This window comes from Oryzias latipes, chromosome 20, assembly GCF_053564925.1.
Source record: "Oryzias latipes strain Hd-rR chromosome 20, Olatipes_Hd-rR_3.1".
In the NCBI taxonomy this organism is placed as follows: domain Eukaryota; kingdom Metazoa; phylum Chordata; class Actinopteri; order Beloniformes; family Adrianichthyidae; genus Oryzias; species Oryzias latipes.
In genome coordinates this window covers 6,456,030-6,477,709 of record NC_136256.1, presented here as the reverse complement: position 1 = coordinate 6,477,709, position 21,680 = coordinate 6,456,030, and the positions used below count along the sequence as shown (strand labels likewise).

At 39.6% G+C, this 21,680-nt stretch overlaps 2 protein-coding genes across 2 annotated transcripts; both read left to right on the top strand.

The window, feature by feature from the left end:
• The first annotated feature begins 521 nt into the window (after positions 1–521).
• On the top strand, positions 522–8,434 carry aoc1 (amine oxidase copper containing 1). The gene is made up of 5 exons (XM_004080840.5): positions 522–653; positions 1,591–3,129; positions 5,458–5,746; positions 5,959–6,091; positions 7,633–8,434. Exons 2-5 carry the CDS (start codon positions 1,593–1,595, stop codon positions 7,900–7,902), a joined length of 2,229 nt encoding a protein of 742 aa, XP_004080888.2. The 5' UTR covers positions 522–653; positions 1,591–1,592; the 3' UTR covers positions 7,903–8,434.
• A 2,343-nt stretch (positions 8,435–10,777) lies between these two features.
• alg14 (ALG14 UDP-N-acetylglucosaminyltransferase subunit) lies at positions 10,778–18,713 on the top strand. The gene is made up of 4 exons (XM_023950339.1): positions 10,778–11,014; positions 12,626–12,777; positions 12,900–13,022; positions 18,316–18,713. The coding sequence occupies exons 1-4, from the start codon at positions 10,879–10,881 to the stop codon at positions 18,544–18,546; spliced, it is 642 nt and encodes a 213-aa protein (XP_023806107.1). The 5' UTR covers positions 10,778–10,878; the 3' UTR covers positions 18,547–18,713.
• The last annotated feature ends 2,967 nt before the right edge of the window (positions 18,714–21,680 follow it).

The following is a 21,680-nucleotide window of genomic DNA, read 5'->3' as shown; positions in this document are numbered from 1 at the left end:
GGATTTGACATTCATTCTTGTTTACTTGTTTGTTTGGACACATATTTAATTTACACTTAATTATCTTAAAGAAATTCAAGGAATCTGGAAAACCTCACCTGCACTGTTCAGTAACAGGTATTTCTCTCTGAGTCACACTGGTTGAAGTTTTGGATAAATATGTACTGAATCCATTTTAGGTCAGTGAATTGAATCGTTCAAAATCAAGCACTATCAATTATGAATTGTATCATCAACCACAAATTATGATGTGAAGTGAATCTTTGTTCAAATGAAGCATTACACCCCTACTCGTTGGGAAAAACTTGTTTTTTAAGAATGTCTTTACATCTAAAGTGTGTACAATGAAGTCCAAAAAAGTCAAAACTTTTAAAACAGAGTAAAGTTATTGTGTTCATGCAGATACCTTTGAAATCCTTTACTGATGAAAGGTCTCACACTGATTTGCTTCCCTTGCATGTTGAAAGGTTAATTATTTTAAAGTAGTATTTCATCACATTTACAACCTACAGTGGACCAATCAGCCACTGACTCCAGCAGATTATATATGAGCAGCATGTCACCAACCTGGTAATCAACGAAACTTGTTCCTGTAGCTGATACCAGAGGGCTGGAACAGAGCTTGTTTTTCTGAGACAAAAAAGTCACTGCAGGTATGGCATTGAAACGCTTCTGTGTGTCCTGATAAAGAACTGTAAATATATATAAATAATAATATAAATACAAAGAAGTATTCGAAAGTTAGAACACTTGTGCTTATATGTTTAACACACGTGTGTAAGTGTAGGAAGTTTTCATGAGAAGAAGAAAACTATCATGAGAATGGGACTTTGCAGTGTAAAAGCACAGCTGTAGTGATGAAGCAAATGTGTTTGTGTTTGGGTGCCCACATTAAAATATTTTAACACTATAATTCAGTAGATCCAGTGAAATTGTTAAAAATTCTGTTATGTCTTGACTCAGGGCTAGGTTTTGGGTGTATACTTGTGTGTGTGTCTCTTTGTGTTACTTTGAGCAAACCCCACATGGAAGTTGACAGTTGAGTGGGGGGAGCGGGGATCAAACTGCCGACCCTTCGATCATTGGACGAGCTGCTCAACCAACCCCTCATACCCCAACCCTCAACAAAATTATGAGCAATATCAGAGCTATCCAGCCGTGCAGTTTGGATCCAGGATCCAGTTCAGACAAAGCTTTCCTTGGATCTATTTGTGTACAAGTGGATGCATCAGAATGGAGCGGAGCAGGGAGCTTGTGGCCCACTCGGCGTATTTTCTCCATAACGAAAGAGCTGTTTTCAGACAGCATTTTTTGTCTGCTCCTTATTCATAAGAATTTGAATAAAGAAATACTCAGAAATGCAATTTTTGATTTTAACTTTTTTTACACATATCCCTGTATCATCAGAAAAGGACCACAATATGTTAAATCACAGAAAAACATATTTTCATTAGAGTGGGTCTTTAAGGTTATGAAAAACATATAAACCAACCAAATGATTATTTTACAGACATTTATGAACTTAAAGATATAATTTTTAAGTTTATCACCACCTGTGAGCTAAAATATGTTTTCCCTGATATGTTTCAGCCATGAAACGTCTTCTGGTGCTGCAGCTGCTCTTCTTAGCTGGTTGCAGTGCTTCCAGGTCAAGAGAATGGGCTCATCATGGTGCTCCTATGTTTTCCGACCTCACGGTTCGTGAGATGAAAGCCGTGCGAGCCTACTTGCACGGTATTCCAGAAATGAAGCTCACTGAGGCGCGTGGCAAGACACTGAATAAGAATAGTATCTTGCTGATGGAACTCCATCTACCAAAGAAGCACGAGGCCCTGAAGGCCCTTGACCACGGACATGCCAAACCCATCCGCCAGGCTCGTGTGATTGTTCAGTTTGGAAACCAGAGCCAACCCAACATCACTGAGTACATAGTGAGTCCTCTGCCAACTCCAAACACACACGTGGTGAAGACTTTCAAAAGTAACAGGCCGGTGCGGTTTGAATCAAGACCAATCACTATTGTTGAGTACAGCCACATTGAAGCCAGACTTGAGAAAATTGCAAACAAAGCTCAGAAGCTCCTGTTTGAGACAACAGGAGGGTTTTCCTACACAAACTGCTCAGATCGCTGCTTGACCTTTTCAGACATTGCTCCCCGTGGGTTGGCTCCAGGTGAAAGAAGAACCTGGATCATGTTGCAAAAGTTTGTGGAGGGTTATTTCATTCATCCAGTTGGTTTCGAAGTTCTGATCAACCATCAAGATCTGGATCCGGAGAGATGGACTGTCGAAAAAGTCTGGTACAACAGCCAGTATTTTGACAGTGTTGAGGAACTGGTTGAAAAGTATGAATCTGGGGAAGTAGAAAAGGTGAAACTCCCTGAACATGATGACAATGATCTTTACTCCACCTACATACCTCGTGGTCATAGTAATACCCCCACAAATATCCATGGGCCAAAGCTGGTTGAACCCCAGGGACACCGCTACCACATTGACCAAAACTTTGTTGAATATGCTGGATGGTCGTTTGCCTACAGAGTTCGCTCATCTGCTGGACTCCAAATTTTTGATCTTCGTTTCAATGGTGAAAGGATAGCCTATGAGATCAGCCTCCAAGAGGCCATTGCCTTCTACTCCGGCGATACTCCCGCGGCCATGCAAACAAAGTATATCGACGCAGGCTGGGCAATGGGCACCTCCACCTATGAACTGGCTCCTGGAATTGATTGCCCAGAAATCGCAACTTTTGTCGACCTCTATCACTACTTTGACACAGACAAACCCATCCTCCACAAAAATGCTCTTTGTATTTTTGAGATGACCCTTGCCATGCCTCTGAGGAGACACTTTAACTCAGATTTTCAGGGAGGATACAACTTTTACGGAGGCCTGGACAACACCGTGCTGGTGCTGAGAACAACATCCACTGTGTACAACTATGACTACATCTGGGATTTCCTTTTCTACTTGAATGGTGTAGTGGAAGTTAAGATGAGCGCCTCTGGATACATTCATGCCACTTTTTTCACACCTAATGGACTTCACTATGGCACAAAGGTATACAACTATGTTCTGGGCAACCTGCACACACACCTCATCCATTACAAGGTGGATCTGGACATTGCTGGTAAGTGTAATTACACAGCAGCTCTCTGGTGTTTCGGGAAAATTTGGTATAAGTAATAAATTTCTCTTGAATTTATGACATCAAACAGCAATTCAATTCCTTTAACCATTTAATTCCAGAGCTTTAGCTCCAATATTTACATTCTTTAGACTACTATAACTCTTCAACCGTTTACGCAATTAACGTTATTCAGCGGATTTTGGAGCGGAGAAAAACAGCTGTGCCCCAATTAGAATCAGCTGATTAATGTTAATCACATAAACGGTCAAAGAGTTACGTTATGTCAAAGAGCGTGTGTTATTTGGGTTTTGCTGGCGACATCTCCAGTGTTAAAAGTTTAACTTCTCCATTAAAAACGCTGTTATTAATCTCAACTATTGTTCTGTTTCATTAAGTTCAATAGTGATGCTTGGAAGAAGCTGTCTTCTTCCAATTGTACAAAACTGCGACAAATTTACATAAAACTTCCCAAAAGACAAACTATTTAGAATTTTATCTCTTTAAATTTAATCTAAAAGTTTTTTTTAATTAAAAGAAGGCTTTTTGAGAATTTTTAATGAAGAAAGGTTTTTATTAAAAACAAAAAGACAAGAAAAAGAACTTTGGAAAATGAATAAGTTAATTTCTATCTAGTGAGGTAGCTGTTGGTTCCAACGTTTAGCGTTCAATGTTCAACGTTCATATGCCTACTGAAAAGTCTCAAACATACACTGATGAAGGTGATTGGCAATTTGGGCAAACAAACCCAACAACAAACACCAGCAAAAGACTTGTACAGATGTTTAGTAAACCTGATAAAGATATCATAATATATAATCTTAATTTCTGTATTAAATGAGTAAAAATAGTTGTATGGAAAAACAGCTTTAAAACAGACGTAAAAGTAACAACAGTGTAGTTTGCAGACATATTGAATTTAATTTACTGATGCAAAATATAGTGGTGGTATTAGTACTGCTTTCATTTTTGTTCAGGCATTGGAGCGGAAGCAAGTTTAACAAAAAATAAAAACAGTTTGGCTCAAAAAGGAAATTCCAACAAACATTTGAACCGGAACATTTTGGGATGTGTGTCAAAAGCACTGTGACTCTAGACAGCAGGTTTTTCCCTACCATAGAGTTGATGAATCAATTCCCAGCTCTTCCAGTCCCATGTCCTTAGGTGGTTCATCATGTTTCATGGTTGTTCTTCCTCCAATGTCTGCATGTGACTGTTTAAGAGAGTGGAATAGGGTGGAAGACTCCAATGTGAGTGTGAATCATATACAGGCTGAGACTACTGTGCAATAGTATGATAAGTAAGGGTTAATAGCCGACGAAGTGTGCATTATCACTTTTTAACGCACGCCGTGGAAGCCTGATAATGCACACTTCGAGGCCATTAACCCGCTTATACCATGGTCACTTACAAAAGAAATAACTATTAACCAGTTTTTAGACATTAATTCTTGTTTTTTTTCAGATTTGGATTGTTTTTTTTCCCAAAAAGCGGACTATTTGTTATGTGGTGCGGCGCGTTGTCACTGTAACGTGACATGGCGCAGCACCACTGCTGCAGTCAAGATTCGCCAATATAAAGCGATAATTATATGCTGATCGTCCCGATGGGTTGAATAATGCATCAGTTCAGAGAAAAAGTTCACCTCTTACCGCTTGTTTTTGTCCAAATGATGAAAGTAAAGGTTGTTTTAAAGAAGCCGGCGCAGTGATACAGAAGAGTTAAGCTAGGTGACCGGAACTTTTTTTTGGGGCGTGCGGTTGTGGTGCAGCGGTAGGGCGGTCGTCCCATGATCGTAAGGTTGCAGGTTCGATTCCCGCCTTGCACGCCCATGAGTCGAAGTGTCCTTGGGCAAGACACTGAACCCCACCTTGCCTCTGGTGGTAGGCGGGCGCCTGTGTTTGGCAGCGGAGCCGCCATCAGTGTCTGAATGTGTGAGTGAATGTGTGTGTGACTGGGTGAATGGGTCTGTGACTGTAAAGCGCTTTGTCCTTGTAGGAAGAAAGGCGCTATATAAGTATACGCCATTTACCATTTACCATTTATCACTTTCTTAACGCACACCCAGCAGCCAATCAGAATCGAGTATTCATCCGGACCATGGTATAACAGATTTTAATTCATGTTGAGAACTTTTTATCTTTGTAGATAAAGAGCTTTGTGGAATTTACTCCATCATAAAAAAATGTAGGGCCGGGTTTTAATGCTCCAGTTTAAGGTCAATAACAAAAGAAAATAACAAAAAAACCCTATATGTTTTATCACCAGCAAAAAAATGTTCTGCTTAAAAAAAACATTTGACAGAATATTCTTCTGTTTATTTCCACCTAGGGCAGAAGAACAGTTTTGAGACTCTGAATCTCAAATATGTCAACTTCACCAATCCGTGGAGCCCAAAGAACTTTATTGTCCAGTCCAAGTTACACCGCAATGAACACAAGACAGAGCGATCCGCTGCCTTCCGCTTTGGCAAAAAGTTCCCCCGTTATTTGCACTTTTATAATCCGAATGAGAAGAACAAATGGGGCCATCAGAAGGGTTACCGGATTCAGTTCAACTCGCATGCACACAGTGTCCTTCCAAAAGACTGGAGGGAGGAAAAAGGCATCAGCTGGTCAAGGTAATTAGGTTATTCTCCAATAACTTACTTTGTTTAGGTGTCATCTTTTTATGCTGGTAACATTTTCTTGTTTTATTTCTGAAAACACATTTTCCTAAAGTCCAGTGAAATCCAGTAAATGTTCATAATCAAAGACTTTTTTTTTTACAAATATTAGTTTATAAAAAGTAGAAAAATGTTATGTTTTTCTCATAGATCTGTCCTCTTTCCAGATATCCCCTCGCTGTAACCCGTCATAAAGACAGTGAAGCCACCAGCAGCAGCATTTACACCCAGAATGACCCCTGGGAACCTGTCGTGTCTTTTGAGGACTACATTCGCAACAATGAAGACATTGTCAATCAGGTAGCCCACACCATGAAACTTCCACTGACAGACCAGAATCATTAAGTGAATGTAAATTGAATGATGAACGACCCATCCACATGTAAAGCAAGTCAGTAGGACATTAACATGGCTGAATTTAAAAAAGTATAAAGCCGTGGCAGATTTTTCAAGGATCTGTGGCAGCGTAAGGGGAAGCACATGGTGTCTCTTCTAAGTTAGAGGTTTATCAGTGTACTGGTAATTGAACCAAAGAGCATCTGACAACAAAAATGGAAATTCTTCCACACTGATTATTTGTAGACCATTGTTTCAAGATTCCACTCCTAGAGGATTTCTATCAATTCTGAGTTTTTATAAGTCGCATAACCTAAAAATATATGCAGCTATAGTTAATATAGACGTTGGTTTGATCCATTCAGCCAGTGTTGACAAAAGATCTAACGAGAATGAATATACTTAGCATTTTAGATCATTCTAATTATAATTTCAGAATTAGCGTTCCAAAAAATCTTTTTAAAGTGGAGTGAAGATGATTGTGGAAGGGTTTCACTTAACTGGAGATCTTCTGTCCCTGCCACCCTGATCAGAGCGGCATGTCACAAATTCATGAAGAAGAAAAAATTGTTTTTTAATCTTTCATCTACACAGCAAACATTTTATTTTTTGGGTCGCTTGAGGATGAAGATTAACGGTAGGATTGCATAAATTTTAGAAGAATCTGCAAAAGTATTTTTTTTATTTCCTTGGCAACTTTTTTTTTTATCTTAAGCATACCCACATTCTTACTAAATTCATATTGCATGTCATAAGGTTTCATTCAGCTTGAGTCTGGGATTCATGTATTAAATTTTCACAATATTCCTGTGAAAAATATATGAGCAACAGGGGATGTTGTTTAAAATCTACAAATTCTAATTCCAGTGAGTAGCCTTCCAATGAGTCTCAAGGAGTTAGGACTAAAATCCCTATATGACGTTTAAATTCGTAGTTGGTACGAAAAGTGATTTTTTTTTTTGGAAGATTCAAGAAGGTGGTCTTTCCCGAGGTCAAGGGTCAACAAAATGCTGGTTGTAGACTTGACCTGGATGCGTGTGTGGGAAATTTTGTAAAAATCGCTTGAACGAAATTTTGTTTTCACATACTGGAGCAAAATGGGAATATTGACAAATGCTACACTTTGCCACCACATGGCCACCAAGCTGTAACTCCTCTAGTCATCCCATAATAATTTCAAAACTTTCTGTCGATATCCATGACACGTGTGTAGTGGTAAGTGGATTTTGGCCAAATTCATCTTTTTGACAGTTTTCGCCGCTATGATCTCAGCATTTCAGTGAATTTCTGAGTGTGTAGCAAAATGGGAAAATTTGCTCAAAGCCATGGTAAGACAAAACAATCTGGTCCTTGCAGTGCTTCAGGTCATAATGAACCTTTTCAACACACCTGGGCATTTCTGATTACGACAAACTGTACATGCCAATATTTACCATTATTTGTCCTTCTTTTAAGAAGATCAAACAGCTTGATTTGTGTCCCGCTGTTTGCTCTCCCGCCTGCAGGACTTGGTTGCTTGGGTGACAGTTGGCTTCCTGCATGTGCCTCATTCAGAAGACATCCCTAACACGGCGACGCCCGGCAACGCTGTGGGCTTTTTCCTCCGGCCTTTCAATTTCTTTGATGAAGACCCGTCTCTGTCCTCCAAGAGCACGGTCATCGTCCGTCAAGACAAAGCTGGCAAGCCAAAGGTGCAGAGATGGACACCCGAGGTTGTGGGCCATTGTGTGACCAACCAGCCTTTTGTTTACGATGGAACTTACTCTGGAGTCTAAACATGTTTTATTACATTATAAAACATTATAGCTATTCAGTTTTCATCGCACACCTATGAAATCATTTCTGAGAGTGTCTTTGAACTAATCATTATTAGTCCTTGTTGTTAGGATTGTGACTTGAAGGTTTCTAAGTGCACCTACTGATATCAGATCACACCTGCTTTACATCAAATCAGAAAGAGCGAGGAGATTAGGAGAGGGGCATTCAGACCTTTCTTAATCCCATGTTGGGTCTCCATGGAAGAGATTTAGCCCTCTAAAGCATCCAGGATACCCCGCTCTCCGCATCCGGCCTGTTTGCTGTAAAATTCTTCCTCTCTGCCTGCCCCCATGCCAGGGATATTTGGGGTGCAGTCACACCAGGCCTCAAAAAGCAAACAGCAAGATGCCGGATGCTTTCAGAGAAACATTTTGTCACGCCATCATCCGGTCATTTCTAGGAAACCTAACCTGCAAAGTACAGGGAATTCATGTGTACGTTTTTCTAAATTCACTTCAGTTCATAATAAATGAAGCTGTTTTGATCCCATTGGGGGTGTCCTGCATGGATTTAATGTGAATCTGCTAATTTAAAGGTCAGTTTTAAAAAAGGTTGATTTTTTTTCTGTCAAACTGAACACGAAAGTAGAAGAACGTCTGATTTTTTTTACATCACTTTGTGGGAAAACTAAACAGGAAAAGGACCAGTAACTGTTAGCCAGATTTCCACCATCGCAAAGTTCTTCTTTATGTGTGTGTTTTAGTTTTACAGTGTGGTCAAAGACAGATTACATAAAAGCTTTAAGATGCACAAGAGAAGGGGGAAGGGATACGAGACTATCTTACATTCCCTCAAGTATTGCCATAGCGATGGCATTTTTGGCACATTTTGGTTTCATTGGAAAAAGAACGTGATCAGCAAAAATAGAGGTAATTACTTCTCTTTTTAAACCAAAAATAACTTTCTAGAATTCTTTCTCATTTGATTCCATCTAATTTCTCTTTTCTTTTCAAAAATCTGTGCAACCATGAAATTGTGATTAAGCTTCCCACCATTCTGTCTATTTCTGTCCTTGGGCAGTAAATCTTTTTGTGCCATAAACAAAAAAGGCAAAGATGTATCAACTTAATTTAAAACTAGGAATTTAAAACATGGGAGACAATAAAGGGTTTGCTTGGTGGTGGTTAGCACTCTCACCTCACAGCAAGAAGGCCATGGCTAAAATCCTCAAATCTAGGCTGGGACTTTTCTGTGTGGAGTTTGCATGTTTTCTTCAAGCATGAGTGGATTTTCCCCAGGCACCCCAGAGACACCTCCTCCCACAGTCCAAAAACATGCTTCATAGGGTAATTGGTGACTCTAAATGGCCCCTAAGTGTCTTTGTGTGAGTCTGCGATCCTGCAACAGACTGGAAACCTGCTCAGGATGTACCCCACCCCCACCCAACAGCAGCTGGGATAGGCCCCAGAAACCCCCCAACCACAAAAAGGATTCAGCAGAAGTTTCTGAAGATGGATAGAACTAACACTGGACCTTGTCGCCCTCTAGTGGTTTGTTCGAAAACTCGTTTTTCATGTTGATGCAAAAGATTTTACACTCGTCTCGTCTGTCCTAAACCTAGATGAGAGCCGACCCATAATGAGTTAAATTTTTGTCTGTTTATCTACAAAGCAAAATAAAATAAAATAAAAACTATAAAAACCTTTTTCAAAACAAAAACATCACTGTGAACTGAAACTAGGACACTTTTCTGAAGCTGAAAACAGATGTCAGATGCCAATTTGGTGTTTTTAGACATACCCCGGTAAATATAATTAGTCTGTACCTAAAGAGCAAATGTTGTCTTTATTGACCAAAAACCAAGAGTAAAAGCTTTGAGTCCTAAAAACAGCCTAAACTCTACAACTATCAAGTAAATTATTGTGATGATTATTATTTTTTAATTATTTTTTTCAAAGTCAAAAAAACTGACTCACTGTAGGTTTGTTCTCAGGTCAATTGGTGACCCGTGTGACTGCAGACAGGATTTAAGTGATATCAGCCTTTGATAGGGTAACCACTACACTGACCTGTAGCTATACACTCATATATGTGTCACATGAGTGGAAATGTAATGAAAAGGTCAATGGCCACACATCTTTTGACTTACAGTGGGTTTTTATTTTGTAAAACAGTATAATTGTTCACCTTTCGACATATCCCTTCTGGAGTTGCCACAGCGAATAGACTTTCACAGATTCACACAGATTTGGTGGAGATTTTTACGCCGGATACCCTCCCTGACCTTGTATTTGAGCTGGGCTAGGGACCGGCACAGGGAGACCCAGACTTGGCCCCCTTTGTGGCTACATATTTATGCTGTAGTCCAGGGGTGTCAAACTCATTTTCACCGAGGGCCACATCAGCATAGTGTCTGTCCTCAAAGGGCCAGATTAACTTATGCATGTAACTGAATGTAATGAAAAATAAACCTAACTACTCCTTAATGTTAAATTACTCATTCATCTATTTATTATAACTCTTTAAAGCGACAATTACAGTTGCATAGAAAACATGTTTGCTTGTTACGCTTAAATCCTTTTAAATTTGACTGAACGAGACTGTAACTATAAAGCACTTTGGGCCCTTATTAATGTAAAAAAGCGCCATATGTGTTTTCAATGTGTATGGAGTTTTTTCTCCCTCAAACAATGTCATAATCAACTTATTTAAAATTATTGCATTTAAATTATGGTTTTAAACCACAAACAATAGAAAGGGTTATTGGTTAATACTACTACTACTTCTACTACTACTACTACTACTAATAATAATAATAATAATAATATTAATAATAATAATAATAATGAAATATGGAAGAAATACAGTCGGTCGTTACCCTCCAGTCCACTAGGTTGCGGTATTGCAGCCAAAGTTCGTTTGTCAGTCGCCATCTACTCTCTAAGGAAGAAGCGTCAGTGTTTTGGTCCTGGCTTTACTCCGGAGCCGTCTCTATGTTCCTGTTTGCCGTTCTCGCTCTGCTCTTACCAGTGTTGTTTATTTACCGGTTCTATGTTGTCGTGAAAACGGGACTGCGGCACCAGCCTGGACGAAAAGGCTCCGTCTCTGTTTTGGTTGTCGCAGGATCAGGTAACTAACAGGTTTAAAATGAATGAAAAGAAGCTGTCCGTGTTCAGGAAGCACAATTCTGCTGCACAACGAACTTAGACGTGTTTTTAGTCTAAAAGGAATACACTTATTGATTATATATTTGTACTTTTTAATTTGGTTCCGTGCGGAACCACGGAGGGAAAGACAGCGGAACAAGTTTTATATCCGGTACTTGTCCACTTCCGGTATTATGATAAACTTGTTGGAAAACAACTGAATTCCTAAAAAAAAAAAAAAGTCCACTAACTTTGTTAGCGTTTCTAGTTCTACAAAAAAAGAATCTTGTAATTTGAAAGTAAAACGATTTATTCCGTAAAGTGAAAGAGAAAAAACATACTTAAGAATAGAAAAGGAAATAAAATACTCACACAACAGTACAACATTAGCAATAAAATGGTATTTAATACTTTAAAAAAGTAGCTAAAAATAAATTAGTGTATATACTATAAGACTTATTATATATGTTGATTTACAGTCACCTTTACCTTAATTTTATTAAATTTATGGGAAAAGAAACAGCACAACACAGACAGTATATTAAAGCTGCCAGAAAAGCTGTCGATCTGTTTATTATTCATTATAATTATGATAGTATCTTCTTATTGTATTACACTGCACCTTCTTCTCTTTATGTAATATCTTCGTTGCACACCTTTTTATTTTATGTTGTATCAAATTACGTACATGAGAAATAGTTCCTCTAATAAGGTAAACAAGGATATTTTGATAAAATCTTATTCTAGGTTTTCTTTTCTTCTTCTTCTAGACAAATGAAATGATTCTAAAAGAAAATTAAAAGAATTAAACATCATCTGATATTACTTCAGTAAACATTCAGTGCAACTTAAAACACCCTCGTGTGTTACATTTGTTTTATTTTAACTTGTACTAGTCTTTGAGTTCCTTTATTACGATTATCTGATCAGGCACATGCTTAAAACTTTAGATCTGTTGATACTGTGTTTGTTTTAAACTAAAATTTACTCTACATCATATTTTCAACTATTATTTATGTTAATACAGTCACATTTTTTTCAATGTAACTAATTTTCACCCTTTCTTTACTGTTTTCTTCACAATATTGTGAGTTTCAGTTTTTGGCTGTTGAGAATTCTTCAGCAGCACATGCAGTGGAACTTCCTTCACTACAGAACCTGCTCTTGATAGCTGGATCCATTTGTTCTCATTAAAGGAAGACACCTGATCCAAATAATCAGTTGCAACTAACACAGAAATAGCTGGAAACAAAGAAGGATTAGATCCTGTAAGGATCCAGTTTTTAAGATCATTGTTAAAATTTACAGCAGCATGCTACATCAAGCTAAAGTGATCCACCTTTAAACAATACACCCAAAATCAGCCTCCTAATTTTGTAATAGGCTGATTCAGATCAAGATTGAAGCTCTTTTCACCTGTTCCACATGATGCAGATCTTCTAAAAACCCTGAAGGTCCCAGAAACTAAGCAGATGAGATTTACTATCTGAGATTTGACTTTGAACTCACTGCCCCCTCATAAGAATTTTTCCCCGACCGTATATGCTGACCCGCTGTTGTCCTGAAGGTCACTGAATATTTGTTTTTCCTGCAGGCGGTCACACCACAGAGATTTTGCGGCTGGTGGAAAGTTTGCCCGCAGCGTACGCACCGCGACACTACGTCATTGCTGACACAGATAAGATGAGTGAGGAGAAAATCTGCACCTTTGAAAGCTGGAAGCTCCAACCAGACTCTCAACCACAGGTGTTGAACTGTCCTGAAGAGTTTGACATTGGAAATGCTGCAGAAATAATTGATTAATAAAGAAAGTATATTCATGCGCACACATATATATATATCTCAAATATTTGTGTCATTATTTTCAGTACACAATCTGTCGGATACCACGCAGCAGAGAGGTGCATCAGTCCTGGAGCTCTTCTGTTGTCAGCACCTTGAACGCGTTGCGGTTTTCCCTCCCCTTGGTGTTCAGACTGAGACCTGACATGGTAAGAGACCAACATCCAGTTATAATATTACAGTTGATGTTTAAAATCCACCTTCACATGGAAATCAACTTCAGTAATGGATGAATCACAGCTAAACGCTGACTGCCCCTTTACTTCTGCTAGCTTTAGCTTTAGCTCAATTACTGGCTTCAAATGTTGCACACTCAGCTCTGTGGTGGTTTTACAAATGTCAAATTAAGTCTGTGGTATGAAATGTTTTGGTTGGTTTTGGTTTCAGCAATTTACTTCAGCCTTGCATCAATTGCAAATTGTGATTCTTTGCTTTATTTTACTCTGCCACACTGATGACATCACTGATAGAATCCCTTACGGTTCCTGTCCTCTGCAGAGGCACCCACATGTCCTGGCATGTGACCTGGTGGACGGTCCTGTTAGTCTGCCTACCCTCACAGCAGAAGCTGGCTAATATTCAGCCTTTTTTGGAGGCAAATAAGATTCAGCTGAATGGAAGTTCTTATACACAAAAACATTTAAAAATGTTATTGATTATAAGAATAGATCAAAACTAAGTTTCTTTAGCTGTTGGACATTTGTAATTGTAGTTTACAGAGATATTGAAAACCCTCAGCTGAGCTGCAAAGACATCAAAATAATCTAGAACTACAGGACCTCCTTTATACTCAGATTTATCTGATGGAGGAACTACAAGTTTAACATTTTAAAAAATCTCAAGTAACCAACCTACCTGAGCGGGCATTGAAATATTTGTATATGAGAAATTGTCTAAAATGTACTCCTGCAAAGCAGACAACTGTAAACATGCAACCAAGGAGTCTAAAGAGAAATGACGTCTTTACGGAGAATGCAGTCAGTTTCTTCTGTTTAATAAAACATTAAATTGTTACTCTCTTTACAATTATAACACTGCTCTGATAGCTTGTGTGAAGAACAGGAAGGTTATACTCATCTGCCAAAAACCCAGGCTGTGTCTGAATTTCCACCCTAAGCCCTAACTATTAAAAAACTATATACTGCAGGACTATGTAGTGCCCTGGATATTAAAAGCAATTTAAACACCATGCTCACTAGTTCCTTTATTTTTAACGAGAAATATTATTTGAACGTCTGTATCAACATCAGGTTCAACACTTTTTACTTGTTTTTTTGGTCCGGTGGAGACATGGTGCAGGTCAATTATTGACAAGAAGACAACTAAGGAGGTACTGATAACTGTTTATGACATTTAGGTTGTGGGGTAAAGAGTTATAAGCAATGTGGATCACGTTAAGTCGTTTTAATGATTCTGCATTCATCAGATCACATTTCGATGAGTTGTCTCATCGTTGTGGTGTCATGACATTATTTAGAGAATTCTGTTAAGGATCTATAAGGTAGCTTTTACGATGACGTCACGTCCTGTAGGATGCGTGCCGCTTAGCGAGAAACAGAAAGCCATGTAAGAAGCGTTTTCAGCTGTGGTAAAATAAATGTCCTAACAAATAAACAGCTCATCCGTTGCTACATTCCTACTCTGTTTACGACGGCTATGGTGGTCGTTTTGGTCCAGTTGTTCTGCTCCAAGGACGGATTGTATTCAGACTGAGGAATCTCAGACTGAGAGATATCGGTTAGTTTCCATTGGAAAACTAACCGAGACCACCTCCAAAGATGGGTCTAAGACCAGTTCCTGGTCCTGGACCAGGGTTTGCTTGGGTGTATTCAGATGGAAAATTTGTTCTGGATTATCAGGGGGAATGAACTCTGATTCACTTTAAGCAAACCAAATGTGTCTGAATACACCTTTACAAGTTCTTAAATTTAAGGCCTCAGACCAAGCAGTCCCCAGCAGTGGGTTGTGGTTACCATATAAAGTAGCGACGCCCACAGGGTATTCCTGGGAGCATAGTTAAATGCCTGACCCAAATTAATAAGACGCATGAATGAAGCAGTAGCTCGGGCAGTAGAGCAGGTTGTCCAATGACTGAAGGGTCGGCGGTTCGATCCCTGCTCCCCCCAGCCAGATGTCGTTGTGCGCTTGGACACGTTTCAGTGCCTCCAGTGCGGCTCCACTGGTGTGTGAATGTGTATGAATGTACATGGTGATGGTACATAGGCGCAAACTGGTGCCTCTGTCAGTCTGAGGCACTAGACCCCCCCCCCCCCCCCCCCCCCCCCCCCCCGTGTGGTTACCATTTTCGGTTCCCTGGTCTGAATCCTCAGCAGATCTACGCTGTAGTCCACCAGCAAAATTCCTAACTCCTGTCTTTATTCAAAGTTGAAAGGTTGTAGGCAGCCCAACACCTGCCTGTCTCTCTCCTGAAAAGAATCGAGTCCAACGTTTCTCAGAAAAACTTGAAGAGAAGCCCTTCATTGTCTCAGCCTTACACACAAACCAATGCTGGACATAGACAGCCATGGGTTTAATGTTTATGATGTCATCAAGGTCTGATTGGTGTCATCTTGGATTAAGATGGTTCTGACAAACCTCTGCAGCCTTAAAGCTTTCCCCAAATGTATTCCAATGGGATCAAACTTTCCATTACCATCTTAAACTGTCGCTATTTCTTGATCTCCAGAAGTTTCTTTACAATAAAACTCGAATTTCTATGTGCATTTCTTTTCAACACATCTGCCAATTGACACACCAGCATGTTCTAGCCTAAATGTTTTGATTTTTTTAGGCTAATAGTTATTTAGATTTTTACAAAAAATAAGAAAGAACTGTGGATCCAGCACTTTTTATTTATCAGTGCTCTGTGGAGAACTGATCGGTTTAGCAGGATATGCAGCAGTAGAATCCTGAACCCAACAGTTTGGTGGTCAGGGTGTCTGGGAGGATTCTATTTTTCTGTGGGCCTGATTCTTTTTTTTAATCATTATTTTAAAGCACTTCATTCTTCCTGATGTGAGAGTGAAGGGTCTGTAATTTGTGGGTCCAGCAGAGAGGGATCTTGTATAACTAGCTAACATTAAGCAGGAATGGTGGCTTGGGCCAGAAAAATGTTGGAAAATCTTTATGAAGATCTTTGTGAGCTGAGCAGCACAAACCTGTGGTCGAGCTCCCAGCCTGTGATTGACAATCTTAATCCTTCTCCCTCCCATTTCCCCCGGCACACAAACATCACCACCATCGTCTTGTGTTATTTTAAGATTAATTCATTTTCCTCCAGTAAAAGTGTGTAGACAGAGGCAGACATCTTTTGGAATTTAATATTGGCAATGAAGTGCTTAATGTCTTCTTCCAATAAGCTGTCAGTTGATGTGGATTTTTTTTCCCCTTTCATTACCTCACATACTCTCCACAGTTTTTAAGGATCATTGTGGGTAAAAGTGTGATAATTTCTTTTTCTGTGGACCATTTTTGTCTCCCTGATGCCTGCCTTCAGTGCAGCTATGACAGCTCTGGACTGAGGTTGGAATGGTAAACAGATCTCAGTCGGTGCTTCCACACCACTCCTGCTTGAAAACTGACTCTTCGGGCCAAGTTTTGATAGTTGTGGTAGATAGTTTTTGTGTTCTGCTGAGCGAACAGAACTTTGTAGGCGGGCCCCTGTGAGGGAGGAAAACTGGTCTGTTAGTGTAAATATTATCCAAGCGTTTCAAAGAAAAAACATTTTATCAGAACCTTCAAAGACATTTGGAAAAGACATATTTACTCTTTTACTCTCAACCAAGACTTATTCTAAGACCTTTTTTCTTCTGCAATCTAGGAGTTGATTTATCCCGGCATGTTGGATTTTCCCAGTAAGTCATTTTTAGAGATTTGGATTGATTCGTCAACTCTGAGAGCTTATCTAAACTCTGGAGAAGATCAAAAAGCAAAGCCTGATCTGCTCGAGAACGACAGTCTTTTTCCACTTGGAAACAGACACGGGTGCTTTGAGCTTAAATGCTATGTGGACTTAAAGTGGACCAAAGAGCAGGACTAAACTAAAGGAAGGAAATTACATCAGAAATCTGCATCACAAAAAGCAGAACAGTCCACTGGAAAGGTGTAATTTATAAAAAAGTTTTTCAAATTTCTGACAGAAAAACTCTGAATACTGAGGAAGTGACAGAAATACAAACTACTGGAGGACTCGCTAGTTTACTCTATGTTCAGATGTTAAAGGGCTAACATCAGAGCAGTAGCTCCAGCATTGATTCTCTCTAAATGACCATAACTCTTTGATTGTTTGTGCGATTAACATAATTCCAACAGATTCTTGAAAAGATTCCTGCTGTAAAATACTCTGTGTGAGCACGAAGCTGCTTTTCCCAGGTATCAGAATCCGGTGGAATTTCGTTAATTGTGCAAACGTTCAAAGAAAGGTGGTAATTCAAAGAGAAGTGTGTTATTTCCTGTTGCTGGGGATTTAGGGTTTAAAGGATTAAACCTCCAAACCCAGTAAAGTTATGACAAAAAAATCTACCTAAAATAAGCAAACTTAGGGAGCTGAAAGTCCGTGTTGCCCAGCAACAGCCCTAAAACATCACTGCTCCAGAGGAGATCTGCATGGAGGAATGGGCCAAAATACCAGCAATAGTTTGTAAAAACTTACAGAATTGATCATTTGATCGTTGTGGTTGCCAACAAAGAGTAAATAACAAAGTATTAAGGTTGAACTTTTGTTATTGACCAAAACTTACATTTCACTATAATTTACAAATCTTCTTCCACTTTCGGCTTCTCCCATCAGGGGTCGCCACAGCGAACAAGTCGCATGGTAAATTTGGCAATGTTTTACGCCGGATGCCCTTCCTGACGCAACCTTCTCAAACCGGGCTTGGAACCGGCACAGAGGTAGAGAAGGGAACAGGGAGCAGCCCGGAGTCGAACCCTGGTTTCACGGACGGAAGGCGCCGCAAACCAGCACGAGCTAAACCGGCTCCCCACTATAATTTACAAATAAATTCTTTAAAAATCAAACGATGTGGGTTTCTGTTTTTTTGCTCCTTATGTCTCTCATAGTTGAGGTATACCTATGATGAAAATCACAGGCCCCTCACATCAGAATCACAGACACACTTCCGAGGCCGGCAGCACACACACGGAGAGAAAGCAGGTGCCTCAGAGATCAAAATCAACTGCAAAATTAACTGAGATTTCGTTAAAAAATTTCTTATTTTGTGTGCTAAAGGTAATCTATTAACATTAATATGAATATAGTTTACTCTAAAAGGCTTAAGATAAAACATGATATAGCCCCTTTAATATCAAGTTCACTTTGCAGATAGCACGCTGATTTCATCTGGAGCATGTCTGTTTGTCTCCTGCTGTGAGTGGCGGTGATGGGGGGGTTAAAAAAAAGACCTTTCAGCCCCTCCCGTCTCTGTGTTTTTGTTGTTTCAGGTGTTGTGTAACGGCCCGGGAACTTGCGTTCCGCTGTGTGCGGCAGCTCTCCTCCTCGGCATCATGGGAATGAAGAAAGTGCTGATTGTGTACGTTGAAAGCATTTGCAGAGTGCACTCGCTATCGCTGACAGGAAAGATCCTGTATCTGCTGTCAGACTACTTCTTTGTGCAGTGGTCCTCTCTGAGGGACAAATATCCCAAGTCAGTTTTTCTGGGGAGAATAGTATAAACAAAATGAGTGCACATATATAAATAATTTGTTTAAAAAATGTGTTTTTGTTACATTTTTGAACAGCCCTGCCTTCTATCTGTGTTACTCCTTTGTTGTTATTTTTGTATTTTTTGAAGGTTCAAAGTAATAAATCGGCGCAAATAAAAGATACTTGACTACACAGAGCCAGAATCCTATTTTTTATTATTAATTTGACAAATTAGAGTCTGTATAAAGACAACACTGTTGTTAAAACACATTTTTCATTTTTAAAATAATGTGTGAGAAAAATAGATAACAGGGGAACTTTTCTGCATTTTTACACTTTGCTCTCAGAAAAAAAACTGATTCCACTTAATGTATTTATAGTGATCAAGAATCATTTCGTTTAGAGAGACTTCATTTAAGACATTCATTTTCTATACAGTTTTTCCCTTCCGGGGTCACGGGGCTGCCGGAGCCTTTCCTGGCCACTTGTGGGTGAAGGCAGTGGACAACCTGGACAGTTAGCCAGTCTGTCACAGAGTAGAATATCCACAATCACACATCCATTCACTCTCACAGACATACCTATGGTCAATTTAGATCAATCAACCTATAAAGCATGTTTTTGGATGGTGGGAGGAAGCTGGAGATCCTGGAGAGAACACACGCATGCACGGGGAGAACATGCAAACTCCACACAGAAAGGTCCCCCGATGATGTAGTTTTTCAGGTCCCCCAGCCAGGACTTGAACCAGGGGCCTTCTTGCTGTGAGGCAAGAGTGCTAACCACTGCGCCACCAGCAGACACATGTCTACAACAACTGTTCAAAGGAGACTGTGTGAATCAGGCCTTCATGCTAGAATATCTGCTAGGAAACCACTGCTAAAGAAAGTCAACAAGCAGAAGAGACTTGCTTGGGCTAAAGAACACAAGGGATGGACATTAGACCATTGGAAATTTGTGCTTTGGTCTGGTGAGTCCAAATTTGAGATTATGGTTCCAACCACCGTGTCTTTGTGCGACGCAGAAAAGATGAGAGGATGGACTCTACATGCCGGGTTCCCACCGTGAAGCATGGAGGAGGAGGTGTGATGGTGGGGAGGGGGCTTTGCTGGTGACACTGTTGGGGATTTATTCAAAATTGAAGGCATACTGAACCAGCATGGCTACCACAGCATCTTGCAGCGGCATGCTATTCCATCCAGTTAGCAATTTAGTTGGACCATCATTTATTTTTCAACAGTACAATGACCCCAAACACACTTCCAGGCTGTGTAAGGGCTATTTGACCAAGAAGGAGAGTGATGGGGTGCTGCGCCAGATGACCTGGCCTCCACAGCCACTGGACCTGAATCCAATCAAGATGGTTTGGGGTGAGTTGGACCGCATGAGCTGGACCGCAGAGTGAAGGCAAAAGGCCAACAAGTGCTCAGCATCTCTGGGAACTTCTTCAAGACTGTTGAAGACCATTTCAGGTGACTACCTCTTGAAGCTCATCAAGAGAATGCCAAGAGTGTGCAAAGCAGTAATCAAAGCAAAAGGTGGCTACTTTGAAGAACCTACAATATGACATATTTTCAGTTGTTTCACACTTTTTTGTTATGCATACAATTCCACATGTGTTAATTCCTAGTTTTGATGCCTTCAGTGTGACTCTACAATTTTCATAGTCATAAATAAAGAAAACTCTTTGAATGAGGTGTGTCCAAACTTTTGGTCTGTACTGTACGTCTTTGTTTTCCTAGTCTGAGCTGGAATCTGGATAAAAACTGAACTGCCAGATAGCTCCAATATTGATTGCCATTTTTATTGCACCAGTAATGTTAGGCTGAGGGTATTGGGGGATTATAAGCTAGCTGGAGAACATTTTAACAGCTCTGTGTTGGATGGATGACGGGAAGAGAAGGTTGGGTTGCTGAAAGTCCCAATCCAACTATATTTAATAAAGTTATAATATTGGAGGTATCCAGCTGTACAGTTTTGAACCAGGAGCCAGCTCTGACTAGGAAAATAAAAACATGCATGGATCTATGGAGCAGGGAGACTTTGCCCCCGCCCATCGCAGTTCCTACAAACCTTATGACCGGTTTTTGTTTGCTCCTGATCCATCATGATTTGAATAATAAAATACTCAGAGATAAATTTTAATCGTAAGTTCATTTACACAGGTCCTCCATCATAAGAAAATGCTACCAGAACATGTTAAAAACACCAAAAACACAATTTTCATTGCAGTGGGTCTTCAATGGATGTTGGTTATGGAAATACCTCCACTCTAGCTTAAGTTTATTTTGATTCCACAGTTGCACTACAGGTCTTCATTCCTGCTAAAGCACCGTTTTTACACAAAGTTTTTGTATTGTTTTTCCATTGAATCTTAGTAAAATTATATTAAGTGACCTGTATCTTTTTTTCTCTTCAAATGCAGAGGTCTGAAAATATAGCTTTAGCTTTAAAATTAACTGTAAAAATTTTTTTATCAAAGTTTTCAATAGGAAGATACTGTTTCAAGTTGCCTTTTTATTACACTTTCTCTGGACTCAAACTATTGCTAATTCAAATTTATATTTTGCAGTGTAATTCATTGTATTAATATAGATTCATATCACGACATAAAGGTTGTGTCACACAGCCACTACGTGCATTTCACATGCAATCACATTTTTATTTTGACAAACCAATCTGTCAGTTTGTCAAAATGAGTTTTTATTACTTTGTCTTTTAGCTAAAGCTAAACCTTTCCAGAGCCGCAGTGATCTAGAAACAGCGCCCTGATTATCTCTTGGAAAGATTATTGTAAATCTATTTGGTTTCAACTCAATTTAACCGCCTCCAGTTAGTTCAGATTGCGGCTACTGTTAGCCAGAACATCCAGATGAGCACACATCACTCCAGTCCTCTAAACATTTCAATGGCTCCCTGTTAATTTTAGAATTCAGTTTGAACTATTACTATTTGTTTTTAAAGCTCTTTACTGTCTTGCCCCAGTTTACTAAACAAAGCTTTTAACTTTGAAGCCATTCTAGTTTTAAGGTCTGCCAAGCAGCATTTGCTTCATGTGTCCAGCTCACATCAGAAACACTGGGGTGCTTTTTCCATTGCTGGCCCCAAGTTATGGCATAATATTCCTGCAAAACTAGGGATGACATCAGACCTAAACAGTTAG